The following is a 21,511-nucleotide window of genomic DNA, read 5'->3' as shown; positions in this document are numbered from 1 at the left end:
TGTTTATTTACAGTTCATTGCAACTAAATCACTAACAAAACGTGTTTTATGCTTTTAACATCAAATTAGTTTATACCGAATGTTGCTACCAAGTTTTACCAAAATAGTGTCAATTCAACCTTAACCATGTTATTATTATTGTCCTTTCAATCTAAACCTTACACGTGTTTCAATCATAGCGGCTCTCTCTAGATTCTTTTTCATGATTTTTTTCAAAGCTAGCCCAACTTTTTTACTATAAATATAGTACTTTCCCTTCCATGCATTCAAAACAACAAGAGCTAAGCAAAGTATACTTTGTTCTCAAGGTGTTATTGTGTGAAGAGAGAAGCGGATTTAGCATCCATTCGTATTGTGGTAATGGGGAACAACGAACAGAAGAAAGGCTTCTCTCTATTCAGCATGTTCAAATCGAAGAGGTCTAGAAGACCTTCTGATGATTATGCATCGGAGGTTAACACAGGAAGTGGAAGAAGGATGTGGCCAGGTGATGAAGACAAAGGCTCTTTGGTTGCTGACCCTCGTATCGACCAGAAAGCTACGGAATTCATCATGAAATTCCACAACACCCGCTTCTCTGAATCTGAACTTCATGCTGTTTATCAACCTGGAGCTGCAACTGGGAAAGCTTGAACATCATATCAGAGATAGCTAGTTTCATTTACTTATCAACGTCTATATCAGTTAATTAATTTCTTGTATGTCTTTGTTGTTTCTTCTTAACTCTTGTAATCATGTTCATAGGTTGTGAATTCCAATTATGAATTCCAGAAAAATATTAATTTATTCACATCTCTCTTTAACTTTCACTTTTCAAAATGAATGGCGAAGTTACTTGAAATTGCAAGCAATTGATGCATAATATATACTAAAGTTGAATGAACTTTCGCCCCCTGTTATTACAAGCCTATCTTTTCAATTTCATCGTTTCTTCGCTTCGAAGTTATTGTAAATTTAAAAAATGATCCATGGTTTGGCTGCAATGGATTTGATTTTTACAGCTGTTGAGAGTTCAGTTTTTCTTGATCTAGTAAAAAAGCATAGCAGGTGCTTCCTTACGAATATTATTGTACTTGGTGCAGATTTTTTATTTTTTAGGGGTTAGCGGTTCCGGATACCTTGTATTTTTCGGGGGAACTAGAACCAAAACCACACAATATAAATTTCCAAAAAAAAGGAATCGGAACCGGAACTTGTCAGTTCCAGTTCTTAAATTCAAAGAACCAGAACTTGAAATGTAGGTTCCGGTTTCTTACCCGGGTATCTTATAAAAAATCAATTACCCTCTATTAGTTTAAATAATAAAAAAAATAACTTAAAAATTTACAAATACACCCCTAATAAATTAAGAAAACCTACATTTAGTAGTTTTCAACTTTCGATTACTCGTTCATTTGTTTCCAATGTGACTCATAAATCCTCTAATCTATAGGCAACACTTGAATTCAATCAATTCAATCACAATTCACATAAAATTTCTCAATCAAAACCAAAACACAAATAGGCTCCAAGTAGGTTCTAAGCCGAGTACCCATTTCAAGTTCTTTTCCCAGGTTCCGATTCTAAAACCTATAGGAATTGGAATCGAAACCGCATAGTATCGATTCCAATACAATGGAATCAAAACCTACCCGCACAATATCGATTCCAGGTAGGTTCCAGTTCTGGTGCCGATTCTACTCACTACCCTTGCTCACCCCTAAATTATTTTTCTTTTCTACTGCACTATAATGGTTCTCTATAGCTATAAGCACTTCTGTTTTTTCCATTATACATATATGATTTTTTTCTGCTTTTAGATTAAGCAACAAAAGGGCTGATTATGTATTTCTAAACTATCTTATTAATAGCCAAAAAAAAAATCAGATTCTTACAGTTGGAGGAGCACTGGGAAAATATCTCACTATGGCCAACTGTAACTTCTCATAATCCACACAAAAAATCAATGGCTTTTAATTAAATTAATTATAATAATTAAAACTCTTCATTAGCACACTACTTCAAAATTACGTGCGCAGGCAACTCTCTACATCCATCATCCATGGTGCATTTGCAAGTTGCAACACACCTTTTTGGCAGATTGCGCGAGCAGGCGCATGTGAGTATTTTGCTCCATTCAAAAATGAACTTTAAGTTACAAGACATTTATAATTTCAATACTATATGGTTAGCAAGAATTATACCTATGATAATAAAAGTATGGTGTAATTTGGTCACTAAAAATTAATAGTTCTTCAACTTAAAAGGAAGGCTCTGTCTGTAAAATATTGGGTTGAAAGTCAAGATCAACAGCCACCAGAAGATTTCTGTAGTTGTGGGAATCTGATCTTGTTGAAATTTACAGTGAAAATTTTGAAACATGAATTCAAGCCAACCAAATGAGGCTTCAAAACTTTATGATAGACTTCTGACCAGTCATGCATCTCCCACATTGGACCCCTTTTCTTGATTTCAATCAGCATAATCCCCAGAATTGATTCCTTTATGGTCTCTATTTCCCGGTGGTTTCTATGTTACTTTTCCTTGTGAGGCAAGGAACTCACACGCCAAAGAAGGGGGTACAATGATAGTTTTTGAACTGTCATTATAACCCTTGTTAAGAAAGGGTCATGATAGTCTTTGAACTGTCAAAGACCTTTTGACAGATCATCGACAATTCATATTATCAAAAATTTAGTAAAACTTTAACCCAATCCTTGACAATTATTAAACTGTCAATGATTTAGCTAAATTTTCAATTTCATTCAATAGCAAATCCATTAGCCGTAGTTCCAAAATGTGCAATTGACGTTCAATGTGACTCTTATTCGGCTGATGGTGTTGGCCCACAAATTGATGGATTTTAAGTTTTTGGTTTATGTTTGAGTGACAGAGCCTTTCTTACTCAAGTGGGCACATCATATATTTTCAAACCAAAACTATGTAAATTTAATTCCAATTCCATCAATTTTTCATAAAAAAAAAAAAGAAGAAGATATTTTCGGATATTTAATTTGATCAATATGCATCACAGTAACTCAACTTAACCCAATTAAATATATAGTCGTCTTTGGTATACAAATAAATTTGACATAGTTTATGTTTTAATGTGGCCACAAGAAGTGAGAAATAAATCTAAAAAAAAAAAAAAAAAAAAAACCTTAGCCCTATTTTTGTTTTGTTGGAAAAGGTAAATTTCATAAAAGAAAGAAAAACTATACAAAACTAGGGGCATACCCCAGAAGAGGTCTAAAGAAGACCATAACAAATATATTTATCTTTTTAAATATAAGAATGGGAACAAACATCCAATAGAAAACCCAACAAAGGAGAGAGATGGACACAAGCGCCCTAACGGAGCTCACTTGTTATGAGTCTTAGCTCTCTCATTGGCCTTACTAAGCCATAAGTACTATATTACTATAATGAGACATCTTATGTAACGAGACATCGAACAATTGATCGAATAGTACATATATTACTATTGCTTTCAATAAACAAAATAGAACAACAATATAAATTTTACAATATTGCATAAATAACAATGAAAAGTTATCAATTTAATAATGAAAAGTTTGATACATAGTTTTTGCCCTTATTGGCCTCTGACATCACTGAAATAATAATAACTAAAAAAAGTTTGATATGTACACCGCCCATTCTGCTTTGACTTCATCATAAAAAGACAATTTTTGAAAAAACCAACCTGCAAAATGTGTCCCTTGTGAAGACAAGAGCATTTGTTTTCCCTTGTCATGCATCATGCTTATAACTACCACATTATGGTTTCAAAAAGAAAAAAAAATAGAAAAATGTATGGAAGAAAATTACACAATTAACACATTCAAATATCCCAAAATCTTAAAAAGAGATTAAGCGGTCTACAAACAAGTTGCAGCTCTCACAGTGCAACAGCTTATTTAAATTTCTTAATTTAACATTCTAAAATATCAAGGAAATAAATGGAACCTAATAGAATGATTCTCTGATATTACAGAGAAGAGCCCACAAAAATTTCTGCAATGTGCTCCTTGAATGACCAAAAAGGTCTCTAACAACATCAATGCCATTCATATTCACCAGTGTAATTAAACTGCTCAAAAATAAAATAAAAAGAACAAACATTCCGCATCTAGTTCTACCTTTTCCTCTATCTTGGGGAGATCTCTAACTGTTATTCATATCAGACATTTCAGATAAGAGTGAAGTTAGTTTTTTATGTCTTTTAAGGGCAAAATGACAATTCCACACCGGAATTACCTCTTGCAGCAACAGGCATCTTTTTAACTGTAACATACAAGGAGAACATATGAAGCTGCTATTAAAATGGATAAGACTATTTAGAGTAATTTTTATACAAGGATTTCAACCTGTCCAGTAGCTTTATCAAGGTCAAACACTTTGGTTGGACTACTTTCAACCCAGGCTTGTCTCTCTGCAAGCATCAGAGTTTCCATTAAATCTTCATTGATGTGGATCTCTGGTTCGTACATGAAAGTGACAGTTGCAGCAGGTGACCATTTTGCATGATCTTTGCCAATCCCTTTTCTGGCTATTGCTCTAAGCCTCAGTTCTTGCCCACGACGCAACTTCACAATGATAATGCCCCTAGATGCAAAATAAACCAACTCAAATTCAACATGCGAATTATGTAGCCAACAGCATAAATCTTCACAACAGGCCAAAACATCATATTGCAGTTTCAAGAGGAAAGGGGAAAATCAAGGGAGAAAAGACAATTTTTGAAAAAACCATCCGGCAAAAGGTGTCCCTTCACTTCCCTCCAAGACATAATCTGGAATATCAGAATTTCAGTAATTTGACAAGTGTTAAAGTCTTCAAACTCAACCAAGACGATGAAGCAGTAGAGACCACAGAAGGAAACAGTTGCATGAAGAGAAATGGAAAATCACATAAAATCGTAACCAAATATATATGGCAACCTCCAGCCACTCTAAAAGCTAAACAAAACATAGAATCATCACTGGCCATACAAATAATATCGAAATATTAAGCCATGAACCCTCACAACAGAGCGACGAATTCAAAAGTAACAAAAATCCAGTAATAGACCAGCCTAATTATTAGCACTGAGTTAACCTATATATGAACTTTTTGACTTGATACCTAATCCCAAAGCCAATTCTTTATGATCAACTAGCAAGAATATACCTAAAATTCACATTCTTTCCAGTTTTAGTGTCAGCCTATAGATGTACATAAAATCAGTAGCTTGAGAAAGATGAAATGACAAGGATTATAGCACCACTCAGAAGAGTTGAAGAAAATGAATCCATTAGATAAATTCAACACCTTTCTGAGCAACAAAATGGAGGAATTAAGAATAAACTTATGCCATTCAAGAAGTCATTTGGGGATGGACGTGCAACAACATGGGAGACTGGTTTCTACAAGTTAACAAGAGAAGAAATACCAGAGCTGTTAAAACCAGGGCAACTTTCTAGCATAGCAAATAAAGCAATGAATGTCTTAGGCCATTAGAAATGTTATCTTACAAGAATTAAGTCGAATAAGTAAAACAAAAGCAAAAATGAAAGTATACAAAACCAAACATCCACTACAAAGGATGCATATATTATTAATTGTCAATAAATATACAGAATTTCAGAAAGGTGGGGGCTCATACTTTACAGAGTGCTCTATATTCTTTCCGAAGACGCTTAACACACTTTTTCTTTGCCATCTCACAAAATTGTACTAAAATAAAGTCAAGACCTTAGCTTTTCTTTTGTTTTGAGAACCTCCAATCTGTTGGCCCATATAAAAAGAGTGAAACGAGAAAGAAATTGATTAGGCAGTTGCTAGACCATATAAACACCCAAAATAAATTCATCAAAAACTCTCCATCACATGGAAAGCCACTATTTATCAAACAAACAGGATTCGAGGGGAAAAAGAGCGTAAACTCTGATCCAGGTAAAGAATGTGCAACACAACTTCCACATAAGACTAGATTACGAAACCATCCAAAGAAAATAAAGATGCATAATCAAATTGCCATGGAAAAAAGTTGTGTAAATCCACACGTGTTACATTCAACACCGGCAAGGACGGCAAGGCTACAAATGCATATCAACGAGTGTTTGTATACTTATGATATTGAACACATACACTAAACTATAAGTGTGGGTTTGTTTGCTTGTGGAAGAACTTTCTAAGGTGGAAGAACTAGTGATTACATGTAGCTGGAACTTATATAGCAAACTATTATTATAGCAACCACAGCATGTTACGCATACTTTTAGCTTATGTAATTGCATTCTCCCATATTTTCTATGCAATTGCAACAAGGTTTCGATTCTCAAGTCTTTGGCATAGCATATTTGCCCAATTCAAAATTCCAACAGGAGCAATGTCCTGCAAGTCATAGTAAAAAAATCTCCTCCTTTATTTAAGTTGCCAATTCGTACAACACTCAACCTTCCAACCCAATGCTCATAAATCTACAATGCACTCAACCATACACCCAGGTCTAATAAAAAGTCATGATTTCATGAAAAAGCAAAAACTGTCATAATTGGGATTGCTTAAAATGAGATTTCTAAAAATGAAATTCATTCCTTGATTGTATGGATGATATTTGTGGAATAAAATTTTAAAACCAATCAAACACCCCGATTTGGTTGTTTTATACAATCCCTAAAAAGTACACTACCCTGGTTTTGGGGGTTTTTAGCCATTCGAACCAGTGCATAAAAAATCTAGCAAGTAATGGTTTTGAACACCTCAAAACCAGTGGAAAAAAAAACTCCCAGCAGACCCTCTTTATTTTCGTTTTAATACTTTTTTTAAGAAGAGATTTTGTTTTTGGCGGAAGTTTTTTTCTTGCCCTAGGTTTGACTTGGTCAAATTTGGGGAAAATGGGTTTTGACAATGAACTTTGGTGTTTGGGCAGAAAGAATTTGCCTTAGCAAAATTTTAGGGTGGAAGCCTTAGCCAATTTGAGGTTTTTTTTTTTTTTTTTTTTTTTTTTTTTTTTTTTTTTTTTTTTTTTTTTTTTTTTTTTTTAAATCTTAATCCTTGACAGCTAAACACTGTCAAGGATTAAGAATATAATAGTCAAGGAATTAATTTCAATTTTCCAAAATCCTTCACAGTTAAAAATTTCAAGGATTAAAACTATAACAGTCAAGAAATTAAATTGAAAAACTTAATTTTTACAAAATCCTTGACAGTTAATAATAGTCAAGGATTTGCTAAAACAGTCAAGATTGTCTCAAATTCTTGACAGTTGAAAAACTGTCAAGAAGTTGTCAAGGAAAAGACTTCTTGACTGTTTTTAAAAACAATCAAGAAATTCTGTCAAGAAAGGCATTTTTCCTTGTAGTGACATTGAGATCAAGTTATGTGTTTGGATCGCTATCGACAAATTTTTTATCATATATACATTCTACATAGCGAAACTTTCAATCAAGTTCAAGAGGACATTAAACATGATGCTTTAGGATCATTATTGCACTGCATACAAGTTCTTTGCTGATTTACCACATTAAGATCAAGTTATGTGTTTGGATTGTTATCGACAAAAAATTTGATCTGATATAGATTGGTTCTCAATCAGAAGTACTGCAAATATGTGTATGATTCAACTAACATTATTATTAATAACAAAACCTGTGTGCATAGAAATTATTAAGTACATAAGCTTCTAGAGGGCTAGGAGCAATATGATCATAACAATAAGATCTAGAAAACAAGCACTAAAATAAATATCTCAAGATCAACACACATCAATCAATCAAACACAATTTTTTTCTCAAGGGAAAAAGGGATTAGATCAAAGAGAATTATGATTGGTATCCCCAAATGGCAAGATCATACCCTCCCCACCAAATCCCATATGCTCAAGTGGGCTTATCTCGTCCAGATGAAGCTAATCCACTATGATAAACACTTATACTTCAATTACAAAATCAAAGTTAAGCATCAATTGCAAAACACTTCTTGTCACTACTAGAAAAACCCCCTTTTTTGATATAATGAGTTGACAAATTTTCTTGACCGTTCTAATAACCTATCAAGAATTATAATTCTTGACAGATTCTTGATAGTTTATGAACTGTCAAGAATTTGAAATAATCCTTGACCATTTTGGATGATTCTTGACATTTATTAACTATCAAGGAATTGGTTAAAAATAAATTTCGTGAATCTTATTCTTGACTATTTTATTCTCAATCTTTGATAGTTAAAAATTGTCAAGGATTAAGTATATAAAAAGCAAAAAAAATTGTCTTATACTTGTCCCGCCCTTTTTTTGCCTCCCATTTTTCATTAACTATTCCACAATTTTTTCCCTAAAACTTATGCTTACCTGCTATTTCACTCATTTGTACAAACCCTCATACTTGACCTATTTCTGACACTGGAAAAAAAGTTCTTGTTTCTACCACTCTTGTTTAGTAGATGACGACTCGTTCACTGACTCTGGTGCTTACTCTGTGCCTATTCTGACAAGTTCTTAGTGAGGCATATCCCCAACATCCAAATGTAGAGATGTTTAGAAAAATGTAGAAACTAAACCGAACTGGTTTTTCAGGTATCTGGTAAACCGGTTTGGTTTTGGTCCATAGAAATACAAAAAATTGAATTTCCAATGTTATTAAAAAAAAATAAAAACTAATCAATTTTTCCTTAAAATTTTAAAAGTAAACAATTTAAATTAAAAAGTCCCTAAATCTAAAATTAAAGAAACACAAAACCTGAAACTTGGTTTTATTAAAAAAAAAAAAATAATAATAAACAATTTTGCTCAAAATTCAAATTGTTTAAACCCTTAAAATTAAAAAAAGTAAAAAAATTAAATCAACACTCTCATTAACTTCTCCACTCCATAGTCACTATGTATACAAAATCCCCAAACCACTAAAACCCCACCGCCAACGGGGGCAAAAGATTAAAAGGCCTTGTAGTTTTTGAGTCTTTACTAAATGGCCTTATTTTTTATTAAGACAAATTAATCACAATTAAACACTAATCATGGCTTAATTAGGATTAATGAAGGCATTGAGTAATCTTTCAAAAACTATACTATGTCCCCAAAACCCTAGAATTGTTGTATTTTAACCCAAACCCAAATCAAAGAAATTGCTCCCCTCCCTGCCGCCATTAACGTCTTCTTCTTCCTCCACCATTAACATCTTTTCTGTTGAAGATCTGCCTCCCCCTTCTCCTGACATTTCGTCTAGGTATGTGTATCTCTTCTTTGCATTTTATATTTCCATTTACAAAGATTTAATGATGGATTGGGTTATGATTTCGATTTAGTGGTTTAGGTTCTTGGGTTGTGTTTGATGTAATGCAAGTTGAAATGAGTGAAATTTATTGACGATTTTCTTGCATTGTGGGTAGCTGGGGGTGGTAGCACCGATTATAGGTGGAGATGGCTAAAAATGTATTCTGGAGCTGATGGATCACTTAAGCAATCTGATATAAGTTTGGTATGTGGCAGCAAATCGCTTAAGCGATCAAGTATATGGCAACAGATCACTTAAGTGATTAGACTTATATATACCAAATCGCTTAAGCGATATACTGGATCGCTTAAGCGATATACTGGATCGCTTAAGTGATTCAGTAAGCGATATACCAGATCGCTTAAGCGACTCTGCAGATCATTTTTGAAATTTGTCAACCCTAATATATAGGTTAATAATTTATTTTTTTTTTTTTTTTTTTTTTTTTTTTTTTTTTTTTTTTTTTTGCATTATAGGTACTTGGCTATTATTAGACATGGGACAAGTTGTTTTGGGTGTTGAATATTTTAGTGAGTGGGTGGAGGATGAAAGTCGCTGGAAGTGGTTTGGGAAGAGTAAACAAGTTAAAGCAATTGCTATGACTACAGAAGTTAGTTTTGATGAGTTGATTTATGAAATCATTAGAAGAGGTGGGTTGAGTTGCTCACGTAGTGATATAGTTGTGAAGTATGTTTTAACCAAAGTTCCTGCAAATTTTAAGGTACCTCCTTTTGTATTAATGTTTGATGAAGATGTGAAGTTATATATGCTTGATGTGGTCGGTGATGGTTCAAGGCCGATTTTAACGGTTTTGGTTGTGGGTAAACCTTTGGAAGTTGGTTCAAAGAAAAGGGAGAACGAGCAAGTTGGTCTAGAGAATGCTGGTTTTAATTTTAACTACGAGGGCATTGATTTCTTTGTTGAAAAAACATGAGTAAGCAATGATTTGAGTGGTGAGGAGGACATTGTAGAAGAGGTTGGTCATGTGGGGCAGAATGAAACTGTGGATGAGGAGGAAACCATACATGTTCCCACAGATGTAGAGATTCCTATAAATACAGATTATGTAGAAGGGGTAGTTTGTAAAGAAGAGAACACTACGGTCCTTTATGTAGGTTCAAAGGCAGCAATTGCGGGTAGTAGTGAATCACCTCATGTTTTTACTGATGGACCAGACTTGCGCGTAGGGTATTTATTTGACAATAAAGAGGAAGTGGTGAGGAAGCTAAAACTTGTTGCCATGAGAGGTAATTTTGAGTTCATCACTAAAAAGTCTAATTCATCGGTAGTGACGGTTGGATGTCGTGACCGAAAGTGCAAGTGGCGGGTTTATTGTAGAAGGTTGCTGGAGTCTGAAAAATTTATTATTAGCACATATACTCGTGACATGTGGGTTGGGACATATTTCAAGCGAGCATCGACAAGCCTCCGCTGATGTTACTAGACAATTTGTCAAAAGTCAGGTTGTTGAAGGGAAAGGTCCATCTCGTAAGGACATTCAAAGATATGTGCGTACAGAGTTGGGATGTGATGTCAGTTACTAGAAATGCTGGAAAGGGGGACAACATGCACAAGATTTTGTGAAGGGCACGCTAGAGCATGGGTATGCAGTATTAGAAGCATACCGTTATATGCTTGAGTTGACAAACCAAAGTAGTAAGACGGCTTTGAAGTAGGACAAGAATATGAGGTTTAAATATTTTTTTGTTGCTTACGGTGCTGTTATAAGGGGTTTTGTAAACACGAGAAAGGTGTTGGTTGTTGATGGTTGCTTTTTGACCGAAAAGTATGGAGGTGCATTGTTGGTGGCCACTGCAGAGGACTTCGAGAATCACACATATCCCATTGTATGGAGTGTGGTTGACTTTGAGATTGACAAGTCATGGACTTGTTTTTTTAAGCAATTACTTACGATAGTGTCTAACAGTGATGACTTGTGCATAATATCTGATAGGCACAACTCCATAAAGAAGGGTATTGCCACTATTTACCCTCTAGTACATCACAAATTCTGTATGAGGCACCTTGGGGAAAACATAAAACAAAAGTTTAAGTGTGCTGGCCTCCTTTAGACATAGTACATGGCAGCAAAAGCTTATCGAGTTGATAAGTTCGAGGAACACTTCCGGCAAATTTGAATCAAGGATGATAAAATTGCTAAGTATCTTGAGCATGATGTTGGTTTTGAGCGACGGAGTAGAGCTTACTTTCCTGGAAGAAGGTTCAATGTCATGACCACGAACATAGCTGAGTCCATAAATTTGAAGTTGTTAATGGAAAGAGAGTTTCCAATTGTTGCCTTTTTTTATGCAATACAGATGACATTGTCAAGGTGGTTCCATGAGCGTCGTACGGAGTCAGATAATTTACTATAATCTTAGTTCCATCGGCTGCAAAATTATTGCGAGGACATATTGAACTATCAAATGCACTGTTTGTCTATCCTCTCAATGCTCAAGAGTTTACCGTGCGCGCCTATGGTCTAGATGCTATAGTTAACCTTCTTAGTAAAACTTGCAGCTGTAAAGTAACAGCATTGAAACAACAATGCAAGCCGGATTTGGTTCAAGAATTTACACAAAACTTTGCTCCCCTCTTTATATGACAAACCACTACATGTTGGCTTATTCAGGAACGATATATCTAGTTCCTCCAGAAGAGCAGTGGGTGGTACCACCAGAGTTGCTTGACATTATCATTCATCTGCCATTCAAGAAGACAAAAAAAGGGAGAAAAAAAGTTAAGCGTATTCTATTAATCTGTGAGGTTCCTCATAGGATGAATAAGTGTTCAATTTGCAAGCAACCTAGCCACAAGAAAAGCAGTTGCCAGAATCGATCACATGCAGATCAAGAAAATTAGCTTCGAATCGATCAGAAGCAAGCAACCTAGCGTTATCAGATCACTTAAGTGATCTTCTGTTTAGATTTGTAGACAACAGCAGATTACTTAAGTGACAGCATGTCGCTTAAACGATCTGCTATAATCTACAGGTCTAAACAACAAATCACTTAAGTGATCTGTTGTCGCTTCAACGATCTACTGTTCAAATCAGATCTAGTGAACACTAGATTGCTTAAGCGAACACCAGGTCACTTAAGCAATCAGATGAACTTATTAATGCTACTCCATTTAACAGGTAATAGACACATAGATGTTATTCCGTTTACTTGTTCACTAGTTTCTCTTGGCTATATGTCAATCTTTTGTGATGTAGTAAACTGATTTTATGTCCTTGTATTTCTAGTTATGTCATCAAGAAGAATGATGAAATTGAGAAAGTTTCCAAGGCCAACCATTTGGTTAAACTTCAAACTATGATGCTAGCTTCACGACAAGAGACCACCTAGTCACCCTTGAGCTCTTCTCAAGGTTTAACACCAAAGACGCAGTTCAGCTTCAATAGTTTGAAATCCCATCAAGCATCACCAATAGAAACCCACGTTCCAACATCATCATTAGAGGTGGAACAAATAGGCCGGGTTAGGCAGGTTAACCTTAACCCGGCCCGCATTAAGACGGGTTCAATCCGGACTGCCTAAAAGGAGGGTCAGATTGAACCTGTCCCACATATACCCTGCCAGGCGGGCCGGGTTTTCATATGTCAACTTGGCGGGTTAAATTTTTTATTTTAAAAAAAAACCCTCCAACCCGCAGGTCAAACGAAAAAAATTAAATAATAATTTTTTTTTTTTTTTTGCAAATACCCCTTTTACCCTTGAAATATAGCCGTTTTATAGCAGTTGGAGGGGTCTTCTTCGTCATTTTCTTTTCCCCTTTTTTTCTATAAATAGGGCCTAAACTCTAATATTTTCTCACATCCCAAATTTTCTCATTTTCTCTAATCTCTATTGAAATCTCTCAATTATTCTCTTTGTTGTCAATTTGCTGTTATTTTAATTTTTACTAGTATTTGCAATTTTCAATTCATATTTCCAAATTCCAATTCTCGTTCTTTAATTTTTTATTTCTTCTATATCAATTTTTTTTTTTTAACTAAAATGGATAGATATTTCCATCCCATCGATTTCAATGATGAAGGAAACTATCCTAGTCCCCCTGAATTTACTAACATAAATGCAGTAGATTCAAATATTCTCGCTTTCCCAGTCTCAGAATCCAATACACCTCATAATATCCCCTCGATTTCTCCCCATGCTGCTACAACTCCCAGTGGTTCTAGAAGTCGTCCTCGTAATCTTCATCCTCGTCCAACTTCATCCAAGCAGAAGCGAGTTCATCAACTGTTGTCAAAACCAACTACAGGCACACATTAGGCATTTGGGTGTGTTTTGATAAGTTTTACAAGATAGAAAATGGAGTTCAAGTGAAGAAAGCAAGATGCAAGTATTGTGAAAATATTTATAAAGCTGATTCAGTTAATAGTACTAGTACTTTAAAAAGGCATGCTAATAGACATATTACTCAACATGGAAATAGATAAACCAATCAAACTCAAATAACTAATATGGGTACTACTTGGCGTTATAATTATGATGTATATAGGGAATAATTAGCTTTATATATTGTTGCAACTGATCAACCTATTAATATGGCTGAAGATAAATATTTTGAAGGATTTATTAAAAATTCATTTTTTCCAGGATTTAAAAGTTATTCTAAAACTGCAACTAGAAATGATTTAATAAAATTGTTTGGGAAAATAAAACTAGAATTAAAAAATAAAATACATAGTTGTCATGTTAGTGTGGCTCTAACCGCTGATATTTGGAGTGGTAGAGCTAAATAAAATTATATTTGTGTGACTAGTCATTTTTTGATAACGAATGTAAATTAAATAAATCTTTATTGGGATTTAGATTAATGGATGTGGATCATAGTGGTCAACAAATTTATAATAAAATTGTTGAAGTTTTAGAAGATTATGATGTTGTTAATAAAGTGATAAATTTAACTTTAGATAATGCAAGTGCTAATAGTACAAGTATAGATTTTTTTTAAATTAATTTTCTTTTTTATGACAATTTGAAGTTTTTTCACCAATGCTATGCATGTCACATTATTAATTTAATTGTGAAAAGTGGTATGAAAAAAATTAGAAATAATATTGATAGAATTAGGGATTCTTTAGCTTGGATTACTAGTAGTAATAAAAGAAAAGCTGAATTTCAAGATGCTTATATAAAATCTATTAGTCAAAGGTCATTGTGTAATTTCAGCTTTGTTTCAAAGTGGTGTCGTTTTGATTTGCTGTCACTGTTTATCTTTACTGAAGCTCAACTCAGCTCTCTTTCTCTTAATATAAAAGAGAAGCTAATCCCTTATACAGTTATTCAGTCGAATATACCAGACTTGCATATTTTACAAAGTTTTCTTTTACTCTTTCTTTCTTCATCCTTTGAAACTTTCATGGTATTAGAGCCAAAGACACACGTCTATGGCTGAGATTCCTAGAAAATTCCAATCCTCTAGTAACATGGAGAAATTGATTAGCAATTCCACTAGTTTTCACTCTTTTGCCTTTTCATCAAGTCTCCAAGTGATTAGTCCGAAATTGACAAGGGACAATTACAGAGACAATTATCAATTTTGGCAATCTCAAGTGTTATCTGCTGTAGGAGCTCACGAACTTGAGGAACACTTGACCGGTCTTGATCCTTGTCCCAAACCTCTGATTGTCTCTAATGGAGAGTCCTCATCTAATTTGAGTGTGAATAGTTCGAAGGAAACCCTAGCCAAAGAGAAGATCAATCCAGCTTACATTGCTTGGAAGAAAACAGATAAATTCCTTGTTACATGGCTTTTAGCTTCAATTTCAGAGTGTATATTCAGTAATGTTTCTAAATGTAAATCTGCTACTGAGATTTGGTTTGTATTAGAACATGAATTCTTAACTGAATCTAAAGCTAGAGCTCTGCATTTAAAGAACTTGATTCAAAATGCACAAAAAGGAAATCTTAGTGTTAGTGATTACATTAAGAAAATGAGAAGTGTTGTTGAGAGCCTATCGGCCAGTGGTCACATAATCACAGATGATAAGTTGCTTTAACATGTATTAGATGGTTTAGGTCCAGAGTTTGATGCTGCCGTTGTTAATCTGACTTCCAGAATTGAGTCAAAATTTGACGCAGTCACTCTACAGGAAGCTCAGTACGTATTACATAAGTATGAGATGAGATTAGAGAAGTTCAACTCCCTTGATTTTCCACTAAGTTCAGCACATGTTACCTCACTAAACACCTCCACTAATAAACCTTTATTTGTCACCACAAGGACAGTATCATCTAGCTTCCCTATCTAACCATCTCACACAAATCAGTTGCCAACACCTTTACCACAAACCTCACCACTTCCCTATTATACTCCTCACTACAGTTTACCTGAACAGGTAAACTTATTTGGTCAGTATGGTCCTTTTTCTACTTATCGACCACCTGGCTTTAACACAATGAACAGAGGCAGAGGTCGAGCAAACAATAGAGGCAAACCAGTCTGTCAAGTTTGCAGCAAAATAGGTCATACTGCAGTGCAGTGCTACCACCGTTACAACTCAACTTATAATGGAGTTCCACCTCACCAACTTAGTTCACCTAATCACCAATTTGGTTCTAATCCTGGTTTTCCCCAGTACAACAACAAACTTTCCAATAACTTTTAACCATCTCATCCAACAACTAACCCCTATGGACTGAATTCACAACATTTTTCTCAACACACCCATCCTTCTTCACAGTTTAATCAATCTTTACACCCCAACCTATAAAACTCACCACTTTTTCCCCAATAACAGCCATCACTCACTATTCCCAACCAACAGTTTAACTCACCAAACCAAGCCTATTACATTGCACATTCGTCTTCCTTTCCTTAGTCCTTTACTCTCACACCTATGACCATTAACTCAACAACTCTACCTGATCCAACCTGGTACATGGATTCAGGTGCTACTGACATGTTACCTCAGATCTTAACCAGCTAGCTATCAATAGGAGCTATGATGGGAGTGATCAATAGCAAGTAGGCAGTGGTGAGTCCTTAAATATATCTCATGTTGGTTTTTCTCTTTTACCTAGTTCTCTTCAATCTAAATGCACTTTCTTAAAAAATGTTTTGTGTGTGCCTAGGATAATTAAAAATCTTCTTAGTATTTCTAAACATACTCAAGATAATAGTGTTGTTGTTGAATTTGACTCTAATTGTTGCACTGTTAAAGACAAGGCTGCCAGGGCAGTGCTTCTACAGGGAGGACTTAAAGCAGGCCTATATCAGTTGCATGTTCCTGCTAGTCAACCATTTAGTCCTGAGTTTGCTCATTTTTAGCTTAAGTCCTCTGTTTCCTTAGCTCCCAAATCATTTGTTACTTCCTTAGGTGATAAGTCTGTCAACTTAGAGGCTTGTAAGAACAATAAAATTGAGTTGCAAGTTACTACTGTTGGTAATAAGTCTGTCAACTTAGGTGTTGTTGATTGTTAGTCTAATGTATCTGAACAGAATCCATGTAATTCGTCACTATTAAAGTCTGTCAACTCTAATGCCATGGTTGTTGATTCGGGTATGTGTAAGAAGAATTTCTTTGATATGAATAAAAGAAGTGCATCTGCTAATTCTAATGCTGAAAATTGTCATTTGCATTCTCTTGATAGCCATCATTTGCATTCTGCTCATTCAATCATAAAGTCATCTAATTTTGGTTCAGTTTTCCAAAGTTCACAACCCACTGAGTTTTTCAGTTCTGATTATTTAATCACACCAGCAATTAGTTTTGATACTGCTACATCTTACACACAACCCACTTCTTCATCTGAAAGTTTACCTTTAAGTACACAACCCACTACTAATAACTCTTACTCGACTATTCTACATACACAAACTACTGCTCTACCAACAATGGAGCAATTAAACTCACACTCAACAAATTCAGATCATATCCATGGCATAACATCTCACACACCTTCAACTTTTCAAGTCACCAATACTAAGGATAATCCTTTAATACTTTGGCACAATAGACTTGGTCATCCTCATGTAGAAATCTTACACAAAATTCTGGTTAAGATACTTAAAACCTCAAACAAAGCTAATATCAACTCTTCATTAGGTTTTTGTGATGCTTGCAAAATGAACAAGATACACAAAAATTATTTTCCTATTTCACATAATAGAGCAACTCAACCACTTGAAATTGTTCGTAGTGATATTTGGGGTCCAACCCCTGTCGCTTCCTTAGAAGCTTTTAAATACTACATGCACTTCATTGATGATTACAGTAGATACACATGGATGTTTCCTTTAAGAACTAAGGCTGAAGTTAATCTGTTTTTATTAAGTTTTATCATTTGGTTGAAAGACAATTCAATTATAAGTTGAAATGTTTGCAATCTGATCAGGGAGCTGAATACAAGGGTTTAATCCCTTACCTAACTAATGCTGGCATACTTTTTAGGCACTCTTGTGCTTATGTTCACCAACAAAATGGTAGGAGTGAAAGAAAACACAGACATATTGCTGAAACTGGCCTTACACTTCTTGCACATGCATTCATGCCTTTACATTTTTGGTGGTTAGCTTTTGATTCTACTGTATTTCTCATAAATAGACTGCTTACATTAGTTCTGAATTTTATCTCTCCATATCAAATTTTTTTTTCCGTGAGCCTCTTTACTCAACTCTGAAAGTCTTTGGATGTGCTTGCTTTCGGTTTCTGTTCTAATGTGTCCAAGTCTTCTACATAAATTTCTAAAAATTCTTCAGTATCTTCCATCTCTTCAGGTCTTAAGTCTTTAGTCTCCAGTTTTCCTTTTGTTTCAATTCCATCAGTAACTGATAACAAGCCACAAGTTGCTCCTGCAGAGGACTGCCTTCCACCAAATCCTTCTTTAGTAGTTAATAAGTCATCTTCTTCTCCTTTGTTTCATCCTTCAACTACTTTATCTCCTTGTTTCAATTCATCCTTACACCATCCTAATCATATACACTCCTTAATATCACCTATTTGCTCTAGTGACAGTCCCACTCGTGCACATAATCCTATTCTGAATATAAATCCTAATCCTAATCCTAGCACCTCATTATGCATGCCCACTACATCTTCTTCAACTCTATCAAACTGTCCCTTAGTCATTGATCTCACCTCTTTTTCTCCCTTGGCACACAAAGGTCAAACACAAATGAGTTCATCTAGTTGCCCACTTGTTATTGACTTGCACTCATCATAGTTCCCTACTGAAAAACACCTACTGAATATCTCTTCCACCAATACACATCCCAGGCAAACTAGAGCCAAGACAGCCTCCCAACAAGCCCTTAGTACCTCACATTCTCCTCACTTTATTAATCCTGAACCTACAACCTCTCAAAACACTTATGCTCACCTCATTAATGCTGAACCTATAGCCTCCCAAAACACTAATGCGCTTCAGCTACCATTTCAATATACCACTAATCTTATCATTTCAAAACCTGCTCCTCCACCACTTGCTCATTCAGAACCTTCCACAGTAACAGAAGCATTAGCTCACCCTGACTAGAATAAGGCAATGCAGGAAGAGTTTAATGCTTTAATGTCAATTACACTTAGGTATTAGTTCCTAAAACATTAGATATGAATATTGTTGGCAACAAATGGGTCTTTAGAACCAAGTTTCATGCTGATGGGAGTTTACAAAAATATAAGGCTAGGTTAGTAGCCAAAGGATTCCAACAAACTCCAGGATTGGATTACTTTGAAACCTTCAGCCCTGTTATCAAACCCTCAACTATCTGCATTATTTTTTCTCTTGTTGTCTCCAAAGAATGGGATATACAGCAAATTGATATCAATAATGCCTTCCTCAATCGCACTCTAAGTGAAACAGTCTTTATGAAACAACCTGAAGGTTTTGAGAGTTTTCAGTATCCATTTCATGTGTGCAAGCTTAGAAAGGCTCTTTATGGTCTTAAACAAGCCCCAAAGGCCTGGTTTAACAAACTTAAGCAAGCCTTGCTGGACAGAAAGTTTGTGAACTCGATTTCTGACTCAAGTTTGTTCATCTACAAGGATAATTTTCAAGTTTTGTATGTCCTTATTTATGTGGATGACATACCTGTTACTAGTTCAAACACATCATCAATTCAACAACTTATTGAAGGATTGAATCACTAGTTTGCGTTAAAAAGTCTTGGATCAGTTTCTTATTTCTTGGGATTGGAAGCAACGAGAAATTCAGAAAGGCTTCACCTAAAACAAACTAAATATATCACTGATCTTCTTGTTAAAACAAAAAAGCAGAATGCTTATTCTTGTTCGACATCTATGGCTGTTGGAAACAAGTTGTTTATAAGTGACAGTGAGTTATTTTCGGATCCTAGTCTCTATAAAAGCACTATCGGAGCTTTACAATATTTGACTTTAACTCGGTCAGACATGAGCTTTACGGTAAATAAGCTTAGTCAATATCTTCAAGCACCTTTTGAACTTCAGTGGCAGGCATGTAAAAGAGTGCTAAGATACATCAAAGGCACTCAGTTTCATGGGTTACAATTCAGACCAACCGCTTATATAAGTATAGAGTGTTATGCCGATGCTGATTGGGAAAGTAACTTAGATGACCAGAGATCCACAAGTGGGTACTGTGTTTTCTTAGGTCCCAACCTGATTCAATGGAGTTCTCTGAAGCAAAAAGTGGTGGTGTTATCCTCAACAGAAGCTGAGTATAGACCACTTGCACACACAGCTATTGAACTGGCTTGGCTGGACAGCCTGTTTTCTGAGTTAGGAGTTGTCTTGAGCTCTTCACTAGTAATCTAGTGTGATAACATCAATGCTAGAGCATTGGCAACCAATCCTGTATTTCATGCACGCACAAAGCATATTGAGATTGTTGCTCACTACATAAGGGATCAAGTGCTAACTAAGAAACTTTCGGTGCAATATGTGCCTTCAAAACTTCAGATTGCTGATATTTTAACCAAGCCACTATCTGCTGCTCAGTTTTAAGAATTGAAAACAAAATTAAATGTGGCAGAGATAAATATGGTCAAATCAGTAGAAGAAAGAAAGAATTAACTGCAGTATGATAGGTTTTAGAGTTGGCAGTTCAGAAGTGTTTTGTTTAGAGTTGATTGATTGTTGAATGCAGAATTGTTTGCTGTTGAAGGGTTGTTTGATTGGTGAATGCAGAATTGTTTGTTTGCTGTTGAAGGGTTGATTGATTGTTGAATGCAGAATTGTTTGCTGATTGCATTTGCAGAATTGTTTGTTTTCTGTTGAATGGTTGATTGATTGGTGAATGCAGAATTGTTTGCTGGTTGGTGAAAGGTTGATTGATAATTAAATGCAGAATTGTTTGCTATTGCACTGCAGAATTGCAAAAATTGTTTGTTGTGCAAAATTGTAGAATTGTTTGTTTGCAGGATTGCAGGATTGCTGCTGTTGAAATGTTGAATTGTCTGCACAAATTGCAGAATTATTTGTTGTTGAAATGCAGAATTATCTGCACAAGAATTGCATACTTATTTGTTGTTGAAATGTAGAATCACCTGCAATAAGTGCAGAATTGGTTGCTGTGTTGTTGAAATGCAGAATTATCTGCACAAGAATTGCAGAATCATTTGTTGTTGAAATGCAAAATTATCTGTGCAAAGTGCATAATTGGTTGCTGTTGAAATGCAGAATTATCTGCACAAAGTGCAGAATTGGTTGTTGTGTTGTTGAAATGCAGAATTTTCTACACAAAGTGGAGAATTGGTTGCTGTTGAAATGCAGAATTGTTTGGAGAATTGCAGAATTTGCTTGGAAGAGCTAAGTTAGTTTAATCCAAGAATATTTGGTGGTTTACTACTGTCCATAATTCTTTACTATCCAAAATTGTTTAATCCAAGAATTCTTTGCTATCCAGAAATTGTTTTGCAAGTGGTTACTAATCAGAATTGTTTTGCAGCATTGCAAGAGCTGAGATTAATCCAAAAAAAAAAAAAAAAAAAAGATAGTAAGGTTTAAGGGGGAATGTTAGTCAAAGGTCATTTGTGTAATTTCAACTTTGCTTCAAAGTGGTGTCGTTTTGATTTGTTGTCACTGTTTGTCTTTACTAAAGCTCAGCTCAGCTCTGTTTCTCTTAGTATAAAAGAGAAGCTAATCCCCTGTACAGTTATTCAGTCGAATATACCAGACTTGCAAATTTTACAAAGTTTTCTTTTACTCTTTCTTTCGTCATCCTTTGAAACTTTCAAAATCAAATATGTCTCCTAGAACTTTTGCATTAGACATGCCTGTTAGATGAAATAGTACTTATTTAATGCTTGATTCATGTTTACCTTATGCAAATTTAATTAGTTAT

The 21,511-nt window shown here is 34.9% G+C and overlaps 2 protein-coding genes across 2 annotated transcripts; one reads left to right on the top strand and one right to left on the bottom strand.

Moving 5' to 3' along the window:
* Positions 1-3,948: 3,948 nt before the first annotated feature.
* On the bottom strand, positions 3,949-9,179 carry LOC116137763. The gene is made up of 5 exons (XM_031423459.1): positions 9,074-9,179; positions 4,732-4,774; positions 4,350-4,587; positions 4,169-4,266; positions 3,949-4,072 (listed from the first exon to the last, which is right to left on the bottom strand). Exons 1-5 carry the CDS (start codon positions 9,177-9,179, stop codon positions 3,949-3,951), a joined length of 609 nt encoding a protein of 202 aa, XP_031279319.1.
* Positions 9,180-19,488: 10,309 nt separating this feature from the next.
* LOC116137762 (uncharacterized mitochondrial protein AtMg00810-like) lies at positions 19,489-19,983 on the top strand. Its single transcript, XM_031423458.1, has one exon. The coding sequence runs from the start codon at positions 19,489-19,491 to the stop codon at positions 19,981-19,983; it is 495 nt and encodes a 164-aa protein (XP_031279318.1).
* The last annotated feature ends 1,528 nt before the right edge of the window (positions 19,984-21,511 follow it).

This window comes from Pistacia vera, unplaced genomic scaffold (assembly GCF_008641045.1).
Source record: "Pistacia vera cultivar Batoury unplaced genomic scaffold, PisVer_v2 Contig333, whole genome shotgun sequence".
In the NCBI taxonomy this organism is placed as follows: domain Eukaryota; kingdom Viridiplantae; phylum Streptophyta; class Magnoliopsida; order Sapindales; family Anacardiaceae; genus Pistacia; species Pistacia vera.
Note: the sequence above shows the minus strand (reverse complement) of the source record. Positions and strands in the feature narration are given on the sequence as shown.